Raw genomic sequence first — 11,609 nt, 5'->3', positions numbered from 1 at the left:
GTTGCCACAGACACGACAAATTTTGAATGATTTTCATATGATGCATCACATCAATCTGTTTATGCGTACATCAAACCAGATAGCACCGTTCAATATTCCATCCGTCGAAAGTTCGGACGAGCAACTGTCGTCCACACCATAGTTTCAACATCAATATTTAGTACTACTCCGTCCCGTAATGTAAGACCTTTTTTAATACTAGTGTAGCGTTAAAAAACGTCTTACATTATGAGACGGAGGGAGTATTTTTACAGCACCATCAACCTTTAGTTAATTACTTTTTTGACAATAAACCTTTAGTTAATTCTATCTCAATTAGAGATAATTTTTGAAATAAACCTCAATTAGAGATGGAAAAGGACAAATTTGCCCCTGGCTGAAAACAACGCACGCACGCACGCCGCTTTCCTTGTCCCGCTCGACTGCTCCGCCGCCGCCGGAGCTCCGCCCTCCCGTCCGCCGGTCGTCCCCAGCCCCCCTGTCGACCCTCCACAGCTCGATCCCATCCCTCTCTACCATATCCTCCGCGCGGCCCCTTCCCGCCCGGCCTTATCCTGCATCGCCGCCGTCCTTGGAAGCGATGGCGGCGGCGGCGGCAGGAGTCGCTGGGGAGTCGTCGGGGACGAAGACGAAGAAGCTTAAGATTGCTGTCATCCACCCCGACCTTGGAATCGGTACGGACCCCTCATCCTCCTCCTCTCACCACATCCGATCGCTAGATGCAGTTCGTCTGAATCTGATGCCATGAGCTGGGAGGATCGAGTAGATCACGTGACTTCTTAAACTCGCCCAGCTAGAAGGTGGAGTCTCTGATTTCGTAGTGTTGATAGATTCTAGGAGGACGGTATCACTGAGCTTCTCCGCATGTCTAGGAGATCCCCAATTTCTGTACTACTCTCTCCGTTCCAAAATAGATGACTCAACTTTGTACTGTACTATTTTGGAACGGAGGGAGTAGATTCGAATAGGCTGGTGGTTGTTCAGGTGTAGTATAAGAGCACGGGAAGTGCTGTTTTCCTTTTCATACGAATTGGTGTTTGTAGTGATAGCTTATAATTAGCTTGCTCGAGGAGGCTAGGAGCAACTACACGACTTCAGTGTGGGATCGCACGCCAGCAATATGATACTTTCAGTTACAAAGCATGTACAGAAGCATTGCAGCAGGCGTGATATAGCATATGAACAATGTATGATAACACCTGTCATAGGATTTGAATAACACTTTTGATGTAGGTGGTGCTGAGAGATTGATAGTTGACGCGGCATGTCAGCTTGCTGCCCATGGGCACGATGTTCATGTTTTCACATCACACCATGACAGAAATCGGTGCTTTGAGGAAACAGTCTCTGGTAAATCTCTGAATTATATCTATGTTATATTTCGCTGAAAGCCTGATAGACCTGTTTCTTAAATTTATCCATATCTGAGTTGCAAGTATTTGTGTCAGACTTGATCTGGAGTAAATGTTCTACTCTATTTCCATCAGTTCCTGCAAAATGTCCCATACATAGTACTCCCTCCGTAAAGAAATATAAGAGCATTTAGATCACTAAATAGAGGGAGTATTTTTGTAATAATCTCACATGTATAGTATTGGGTATAATATTTTTGGTAAGGAATGCTTATGATGCGTGTATACAAGTTTTATTGGACTTCTCTGTCTGTTTTCCAGGTACATTCCCAGTTACAGTATATGGAGATTTCCTGCCTCGTCATGTGTTTTACCGCTTTCATGCTGTCTGTGCTTATCTTCGCTGCATTTTTGTTGCACTCTGCGTGCTACTTTGGTGGCCCTCCTTTGATGTCATATTGGTAGACCAGGTTTCTGTTGTGATTCCACTACTTAAACTAAAGGCATCATCAAAGGTACTTATCTCTTATTTAAGTGATTCAGTGTGCTCTAATTGCAGCTATGTGCTGAGATATTTTTTTGTTGCATTTTCAGACAATTTTTTATTGCCATTTTCCTGATCTGTTGCTTGCACAACATACAACAATTCTTCGGAGGTTATATCGCAAGCCAATTGACATGATTGAGGAAGCCACGACTGGTATTGTCTTGGGCATCCGGAATTGTATCTATACTTATGTCTTGACTTTCCTTTAATTATATGTTGAGAGATCTACTGGCATCCTAATTGTTGCGGTTATTCTTTTTTGCATATATATTAGGTATGGCAGATTTGATTCTAGTCAACAGTAAGTTCACTGCAGCAACTTTTGCCAGGACATTTTGCAGTCTTCATGCTAGAGGAATCGAGCCTGGTGTTCTATACCCAGCGGTCTCCGTTGAGCAGTTTCATGAACCTCATGATTATAAGTAACTTCATGCTTGTATATCTCTTTGTGACTCATTTAGGTTCTATTCGTCCAGATTTTAGTATACAATAGCTGTCTCTCTCGTATTTTATCCTCGTTTGGTGTAGTGAAGCTGAACTGTCATCTTTCTGTCAGGTTGAATTTCCTCTCAATTAACCGGTTTGAGAGAAAAAAGAATCTTGGTCTAGCCATTTCAGCATTTGCTTTGCTCCGGTCAGTTGTTTCTAAGCAACCTGGTGATGCGCTGCTGGAAGCAAGCTTAACAGTGGCAGGTGATGTTTGTTTTATTTGTTATTTCCCCCTTTTATTCACAGGTTTAACCTTACTACATCTGAGTTATTAAACAATGTCAAGGGCCTCGGTGCCCAAGACAGCAGGACCTCGACTACGTAGTTCGTAGTCGCGGGGGATAGGAGCGCTAGGGTTTTTGCCTGGCTGCTCTATGATGCGGGAGGGGAAGATAGAAGGAAATAACTTTATTGCTTATCCCTAAAGGGTGCTAACTATCTGATATATAAAGGCCCCATGGGCTAATAACAAACTAGAAACCTATACGAAATAAACTAGTCTAGGAACTAATGTGCCCGGATCAGGACTCCTGTCCAGCCTGCGCCTTGCCTGATGCGGCCGTCGGCTGCTCCTGGCCGCGCGGCCCACGTCTGTAAGACGTGCCCCACATGACATCTCTCCCCCCCTCGACGAGCAGCTCGTCCTCGAGCTGAAAAGCGGGGTAGCGCTCGATGAAACTGTCAAGATCCTCCCATGTAGCTGACGAAGCTGCTTCACCCTTCCAGTGGACGAGTAGCTGGCGAACGCCGCGTGCTAGGCGCGCACGAGTCACGCGCTCTGGTTCTGGAACAGCCGCCCCGTTGTGGATCGAAGGCAATCCCGGCGGTGTAGTTGGAGGAATGCCGAAGAACTTCTTGAGGAGGCCCACGTGGAACACGTCATGGAGGCGCGAGCGCGCCGGAAGCTCAAGACGGTATGCCACGTCGTTGATCACTTCTGAAATGCGGTACGGCCCATAGAATCGTGGCTTGAGCTTGCCCCTGGTTGGCAAGTTGAGAGAGGACGCGGCGCGCTGTCGAAGGCGAAGCCAAACCCAATCGCCCACCTCATGCCGAATGTCCCGATGACGTCTGTCGTAGTAGGACTTATAGACCGCCTGTGCCTGTTGTAGACGATAGCGGACGTCCTCGATAAGTTCGTCGCGCTCAGCCATGCTCCTGGCCACTGCAGCCACCCGTGTGTCGCCGGGCTCGTAAGAGCGAATAGTGGGAGGGTCACGGCCATACACAAGCTTGAACGGAGTCTCTTGGGTTGCTGTCTGGTAGGCGGTGTTGTATATGTACTCAGCCCAGGGAAGCCACCGGAGCCACTGCTTGGGACGATCCCCGGTAAGACACCGTAAATACATCACAATGATCTTGTTAGCAGCCTCCGTTTGCCCATCCGACTGCGGGTGAAATGCGGACGTCATGTGCAGCTTTGTCCCCGTGAGGCGCATGAGCTCTTGCCAAAAAGCGGAGGTGAAGACGGGGTCGCGGTCAGAGACCATGGACTGTGGTACGCCGTGGAGACGAACAACCTCAGCGAAGAACACCTGTGCCACTGACTCTGCCGTGTATGGGTGGGCTAACGCCACAAAATGGCAATACTTGCTGAAGCGATCCACCACGGTGAGGATGACAGACTTCCCGCCTACTCGAGGAAGCGCTTCCACGAAGTCGATGCCGATGTCAGTCCACACGCCCGTGGGTACCGGCAGCGGCAGGAGCAGCCCAGCAGGGTGCAAGTGCTCGGACTTGTACCGCTGGCAAGTACCGCAAGTGCGGATGTACTCCTGCACCGTCTTGCGAAGGTTAGGTGCGTGGAAATCGCGGCGAAGACGATGCAATGTGCGCAGGACACCTTCATGCCCATCATCGTGCACGGCACTGAGAATCTCCTGGAGTAGCGGGGATGACGGCGGAATGTAGAGGCGGCCGTTGAAGGTAACGAGGCCGTCGGAGAGCGCCCAAGGCTGTTGCCGCGCACCTGCCGTGATATCCTCCCGCAGTGCGACGAGCGCCGGATCAGTGGACGTCGCTTGTCGGAGGCGATTGATGAAGTCGAAACGAGGCCCTGAGACCGCCATGATCGTCGTCTCCTCCGTGTCACGGCGGGAAAGTGCATCCGCCACCGTGTTGGTACTACCTGCCTTGTACTCCACCGTAAAGTCGAATCCCAGGAGTTTGCCAACCCAATGATGCTGCGGGATGGTGGCCAAACGCTGGTCAAGCAGAAATTTGAGGCTGTAATGATCCGTTTTTACCACAAATTGACGCCCCCATAGGTACGGCCTCCAATGGCGAATCGCGAGCACCAGGCCGATGAGTTCCCGTTCATACGCTGCCAGGGAACGGTGACGTGGCGCGGCTGGCCGGCTAAAGAAAGCCACCGGGTGGTGGTCCTGAAGAAGGACGGCCCCGAAACCGTACGTCGATGCGTCACACTCGACGATGAACGGCCGTGTAAAATCCGGTAACGCGAGGACGGGAGCCGTGGTGATTGCCGTCTTGAGGGTGGTAAAAGCTGCTGCCGCCTCCGGTGACCAAGAGAAACCATCCTTGCGAAGGAGGGCCGTCAGGGGCGCGGCAACCACGCCAAAGTCCTTGACAAACTTGCGGTAGTACCCCGCAAGGCCGAGAAAGCCTCGAACCGCGCGCGCCGAGCGTGGTTGCGGCCAGTCCGCTACTGCCTGCACCTTTTCCGGATCCATGGCCACGCCTGCAGCGGAGATGGTGTGACCCAGGTATGCGATTGATTCAACGGCGAACGCGCATTTGGAGCGCTTGACGAAGAGCCGGTGCTGGTGCAGGACCGTGAAGACGGTGCGCACATGTCGGAGATGGTCAGCCCATGTCTCGCTGAAAATGAGGATGTCGTCAAAGAAGACGAGAACAAAACGGCGCAGGTATGGCCGCAGCAGATCATTCATGAGGGCCTGGAACGTGGCCGGCGCGTTGCAGAGTCCGAACGGCATCACCAGAAACTCGTAGAGGCCGTCATGAGTACGGAAAGCTGTCTTCGGGATGTCCTCCTCATGCATCCGCACCTGGTGGTAGCCGGAACGTAAATCGAGCTTGGTGAAGAAACGAGCGTGCCGTAGCTCGTCGAGGAGTTCGTCCACCACCGGAATCGGGAACGCATTCTTGACAGTAATGGCGTTCAGGGCGCGATAATCGATGCAGAAGCGCCAGGACCCGTCGGCCTTGCGGACCAGCAGTACCGGGGACGAGAATGCGGAACAACTCGCACGGATGATACCTTGGGCGAGCATGGTGGCGCACTGACGCTCCAGCTCGTCCTTGTGCGCGGCCGGGTATCGATACGGACGGACGGCCACCGGGGCGGAACCAGGTAGCAGGGTGATGCCGTGATCGCGGCTGCGGGGCGGTGGCATGCCGGAGGGGTCGGCGAAGATGCCGTCGAACTCGGTGATGATGGCGTCCAGGAAGTCGTGGCCGCTGCATGATTTTAGGGCTGGCCCGTCCGGTCCTGCAATGCCGTGCCAGCACACCCGATGGCCCCGCCGCCAGAATGTCATGGAGAGGGCTCGGAAATCCCACAGGATCGGTCCGAGCGACGCCAGCCACTGCGTGCCCAGGACGATGTCGTAGCCCGCGAGCGGCAAGGCGAGGAAATCCTCCGCGAACTCCTCGTGGCCGATGCGGAAGGGCACGACGCGGTACGCGCCCTGGCACGGAACGCGCTCGCCGTTGGCCACCGTGACGCGCATCTTCTCTGTGGTGGGGGGCGGTAACGTAGCACGAGCGGCCGCCTCTTCGGCGATGAAGTTGTGGGTGGAGCCTGAATCGATCAGGGCGAGGAGGGAGACACCTCCGAGAGTAATCTGCATCTGCATGGTTTCACTCGTGCGCACGCCGGCGATCGCGTGGAGCGAGATTTGAGGGTCGGCCCGCGATGCATCATCAGTGGCGGAGGCCGCGTCGTCGTCGTCGTCGTCCGGCGCTAAGTCGAGGAGAAAGATGCGCTGGCACACGCGGTTGTGGCCCCTGCCAAACTTCTCGTTACAGTTGAAGCAAAGGCCCAGGCGACGGCGTTCCTCCATCTCTGTCTGGGAGAGACGCTTGATGGGGCGTCCGTCCGGCAGATTGTGGCCCTGCTGAGGTGCGGCTGGTGGGGCCGGAGCGGGGGGCGCGAGGCGTGGTCCTGGTGTCGGCAGGATGCCCTTCTGTGGAAAACGCACCGGTGGCGCGGCGGAAAGCGCGCACTGGTCGCGCAGCTCCAATTTGCGGGCGAGGCTCATGGCGACGGCGAGGGACTGTGGGTTATGGATCTCCACGTCGAGGCTGAGGGGTGGCTGGAGTCCCGCGGTGAAGATCTGCACTTTCTGTGTCTCGGATAAGGTGCCTGCCCGGGGAAGGAGTGCCTCAAACCGCTCCTGGAAGTCGACGACGGACGTCGTGCGTTTGCACGCCATTAGTTCGCCCAGCGGGTTAGCGCGCAGCGGTGGCCCGAAGCGGAGATTGAGCAGCTCGGAGAAGCGGCGCCACGGAGGTGTGCCCTCGTCTCGCTGGACCTGCATATACCATAGTTGGGCAGGACCCTCAGATTGTAGGACGCCATCCACACCTTCTCCTCCTCGGCGATCCGTTGTTGATGGAAGAAGGACTCGCATCTGTTGATGAAGGCGAGCGGATCAGACTTGCCGTCGAACTTGGGGAAGTCCATCTTCTGGAACCTGGGCGGCCGATCATTGTGGTGCTGCCCATCATGGGCGGCGGCAGCGCTGGACGAAGAGGAGGACTTGTCCTTCTGGAGTGCGGTGACGGACGACTGCAGGGACATCACCGTGGCCGTCAAGGCCTCGATCATCTTAGCCAGATCTGTGGTGGTCGGTTCTGCCATGCCGGAAGTGACCGAGGCGGCAGCGGATTGTGGCGATGTCGGGGAGCTGGGCGCGGACACAGGGGGGAAAGCGGCCGGCGGATGGAGCGTGGACGAGGAGGAGGATCGCCTGGAACCTGATACCAAGTTGTCAAGGGCCTCGGTGCCCAAGACAGCAGGACCTCGACTACGTAGTTCGTAGTCGCGGGGGATAGGAGCGCTAGGGTTTTTGCCTGGCTGCTCTATGATGCGGGAGGGGAAGATAGAAGGAAATAACTTTATTGCTTATCCCTAAAGGGTGCTAACTATCTGATATATAAAGGCCCCATGGGCTAATAACAAACTAGAAACCTATACGAAATAAACTAGTCTAGGAACTAATGTGCCCGGATCAGGACTCCTGTCCAGCCTGCGCCTTGCCTGATGCGGCCGTCGGCTGCTCCTGGCCGCGCGGCCCACGTCTGTAAGACGTGCCCCACATGACAAACAATATCAGAATATTAACCACTGGCCACCGTTTTCTTTCATTTCTCATGCTGAAGGTGGGTACGATAAGCGTCTCAAAGAAAACGTTGAATACCTTGAGGAGCTCAAAAGATTGGCAGCGACTGAAGGTGTTTCTGAACATGTTAAATTTGTGACATCTTGTTCTTCAGCTGAAAGAAACGAGCTTCTGTCCAACTGCCTTTGTGTGTTGTACACTCCAAAGGTAAACAACGCCTACCACCATTTGTGTAAGACTTTTATCAATCTAAGCAGATTATTCTAATTCAGCCTACATGTCGTACACTACTACGTCCAGGACGAGCATTTTGGCATTGTTCCTCTTGAAGCCATGGCAGCATACAAGCCTGTAATCGCATGCAACAGCGGCGGTCCAGTGGAAACAGTGGTGAATGAAGCGACAGGTTTTCTCTGCGATCCCTCCCCCATTGAATTTTCCAAAGCCATGGTGAAGTTTGTGGGCGATCACGATCTAGCGGTCCGGATGGGCAAGCAAGCACGCGACCGCGTGGTGCAGAAATTCTCGACCAAGACGTTCGGCGACCTCCTGAACAGCTATGTCCTCAATGTCTACCATCAGAGGATGGAGTGATCTGAGTTCGGTGTCGGCAGCGCCAAATGGAGGCCTTTTGAGTAGCACATTAACATCATCCTTTTTTTTATCCTTGTGACTTGTGAGTTCTGACTTTGATGCACACATTTGGAGGCAAGTTAGCATGGTCTTGCATGGTGATGGCGACTTTGTATTATTGGCGACTGATGAACTGATTTCTCTGTCGATCTGTGTATTCTCTCGGATATTCATGCGGCCAAGCTCATAAATAAGGGTTTGACCGGTCAAATCTGAACAGTCGGCATCAGTTCTCACTTGCAAGCGGCACCTGTGTTAAGAACGATGTTTGAATGGAATCTTGTTGGTCATGGTAGCTGTGCCAATTATTTCCTGATGGAGCCCCTTTTGTTAATTCGGTGAAGGATTGCGATTCATCCAACCACCGTATTTCTCCAGGGTTCTGCAGCCATACGTTTTTGGGAAATGTTGGCCTGAATGCGAAAACAAGCAAATCTGATCCAGTGTCAAAATGCTGTGTGCTGAACCAAAAAGTTAAACTATGATGGGTGTCTTCTCGAGGAGAAACACTCGAGTGTGAACAAGCAAAGTAAAACCCCTCGATCTGCAATGTCAACGCGGTTCTGTCAGCGGCAAGACGTTGCTTCCGCTCAGAGGGAACTGGGTTTGCGAGGTCAAAAACTGTAGGAAAGAACCCAGAGTCTACGGCCCGGAGTATATATTACTACCACAAATGTGAGTTCCTGCAACTCACCAGCGAGCGAACAATACCAAATGTCTGACAGTGTCATTAGTATAGTAGTAAATAACTTTGTTAACCCCCTAGCCCTAGGCCGGTGACGGTGACGATGAGGACGCGTTCATTTGTTTTCCATATCGGATTCGTCAACGGACCTTAGCAGCTTCTTGATGATCGCTTGATCAGGAGCAGCTGTGCTACGTGCTGATTGCGGCGTTTGTTCAGAAAAAAAAAACAGGGGAAATGCGGGGCGGTCAAACAGGGGAAATGCGGGCCGGGCTGGACATCACGGCGTGCTGCACGTCGGATCGGCAAGTGGCTGTAAACTAGGCGTCGTAGTACTCCCTTCGTCCGAAAATTTAGATACATCCCCTTTTATTCATTTTGATAACAAATATTTTCGGACGGAGGGAGTAATAGATACATCCCCTTTTATCCATTTTGATGACAAGTATTTTCGGACGGAGGGAGTACGTATTACAGATGATTATTCATGTGCAAGTTGGATTAGAGCTATTTTCAGACACGGATTTGGTGCGAGTTTTGGTTTGTGCCTTGGAATTTTGTGGATTTCGCTCAGTGGTGATGCACTAATCTATTAGTGGACAGCTTCAGGCCAACCGATTTTGGGCTTGCGTTTGCAGGATAAAAAAACATAGTAGAGCAGCCAAGCGACCCTTTGCATCCATCCATCCATGACCTATGCTCCCAATACATTATGCATTTTCTACAACAAGTTGTGATGGTTAAAAGCAATTGATCTGCTTTGCAAATTGAGGTGAGCTGATGACGAGCCACTTGCTAATGGACTGCACAACCGACAGATTACCTGTGATGAAACAGATCTTCGTGACTGATGCGTTGATAAGCCAGTGTTTTGGTTGAGACTGTACTTGTTTGCTCGGCGTCTTGTTCTGCTTGCAGTGTTTCTGATTTCAAGAGTGGGCAGGCAGACAGTGATGACCGGGAAAGATACCGTAATGACACCACTCCCACCTAAACCGCGAAAGAAGGCAAGAGAGTTCATGAAATTTGGCTTGTAGTATCTTGGCGTCCATAATGCTTTATCCTCGGCGCACATGGGGAATTGTTTGGGTGGGATTTAGCATCAGCGAGTGTGGATAAACTTTCACCGTGGGTTACTACTGAAACATTTTCTTTTGCCGAAAACTGAACCATTTACTGTACTACTAGTTAACTTCTGTATTAAGATATATTTTTCTCGAATACGCACGAGTGTGCGTATCATATATTAGAGAAGAAAGGGGAAGAGCCCTCCACAGTTATATTACATAATCACCGGCGTTTCGTCGCCATCCGCCTAAGCAATAAACCGACTACTCGCCATGTGCCCACTCCGGTGCCCCTATGAAGGCCGCTGCAAGGTCCCCTCTCAATATGCCCGCCTGCATCCAAGCTCTACTCTCGCTTCCTATTCGCTCCATAAGGCGGGTAACGCTTACATTCGCCCCGTCGAACACTATGGCGTTTCTGTGCTTCCATAGCTCCCACAGAGTGAGCAGACATACGGTGCGGATTGTTTTCGCGTTACGCCCAATCGAGCCGTGCCTTGTGCACCAGTCCTGCAGTGTCTCTCCTGCCTGCGGCGCACCAGCTGGCATGCTCAAGGCCGTGAAGATGCGGGACCAAACCTCCCGCGCCAGCACACACTCCACAAGTAGGTGCCCGATCGTTTCGTCGTGCTGATCACAAAATGGGCAGGCGTCCTGGTGTGGTAGCCCTCGCCTCGCCAATCTGTCCGACGTCCAGCACCTGTTCATGATTGCTAACCATGCAAAGAAACGGCATCGGAGTGTAGTCTTCGAACGCCAAGTGAAAGCCGCCGTGGGGGACACCTGTCGTCCGGCAAATCTTGTCGCGTAGGCCGACCGGGCCGAGAACTCGCCACTCCTTTCCCAAGACCAGGAGAAGGAGTCCACAATTTCCTCCTGGAGCTGCACCGCCCCAATCCTGTGCCAGATGTTCATATACTCCTCGAGTCCGGCCATGTCACCAATAGGCCCTATGTTCGTGGCCCACAGGCCGTGTGCGACGGCCTCAAATACTGTCCGTGTCCCTCTGATCCTTGTCGTGACCGAGCTATATGCGCGCGGTGCGAGCTCTTGAATCCAATAGCCGTCGAGCCAACGATCCTCCCAAAAAAGCGTGTCGCGCCCGTTCCCAACAGTCGCTCTTGCTGCTGCCTGAAAAAGCTGCTTGGCCTCCTTTGGCACTGAAAAGGAGAACTTCGCCCAGGGCCTGTCGCGATCCACTCTCTGTAACCATAACCACCTGGTTTGTAGCGCCACATTCGTCCAGGCCAAGTCGGGGATGCCAAGTCCACCGGACCACTTGGGCGTGCAAACCCGGTTCCAAGCCACCGCACAGGCGCCTCCGCCTGCATCCGCCTTGCCGGCCCACAAGAATCCTCGGCAAATCTTTACCATCGCGGCGATGGTCTTCGGTGGCAAGCCAAGAGCCAGCATGGAATGGATCGGTATGGCAGATAGCACCGATTGTACCAGTAATGCACGGCTGCTCTTGGGTAGGGTCGCCACCTTCCAGTGTGGCAGGCGCATGGC

The 11,609-nt window shown here is 52.8% G+C and overlaps 1 protein-coding gene across 1 annotated transcript; it reads left to right on the top strand.

The window, feature by feature from the left end:
* Nucleotides 1-386: 386 nt before the first annotated feature.
* On the top strand, nt 387-8,613 carry LOC119365581 (alpha-1,3/1,6-mannosyltransferase ALG2-like). Its single transcript, XM_037631230.1, has 8 exons — nt 387-674; nt 1,234-1,350; nt 1,674-1,867; nt 1,947-2,052; nt 2,174-2,321; nt 2,456-2,592; nt 7,756-7,922; nt 8,016-8,613. The coding sequence occupies exons 1-8, from the start codon at nt 581-583 to the stop codon at nt 8,307-8,309; spliced, it is 1,257 nt and encodes a 418-aa protein (XP_037487127.1). The 5' UTR covers nt 387-580; the 3' UTR covers nt 8,310-8,613.
* Nucleotides 8,614-11,609: the final 2,996 nt, after the last annotated feature.

This window comes from Triticum dicoccoides, chromosome 2B (assembly GCF_002162155.2).
Source record: "Triticum dicoccoides isolate Atlit2015 ecotype Zavitan chromosome 2B, WEW_v2.0, whole genome shotgun sequence".
NCBI classification, from domain to species: domain Eukaryota; kingdom Viridiplantae; phylum Streptophyta; class Magnoliopsida; order Poales; family Poaceae; genus Triticum; species Triticum dicoccoides.
The sequence above is the reverse complement of the archived record's forward strand: the minus strand, read 5'-3'. Positions and strand labels throughout refer to the sequence as shown.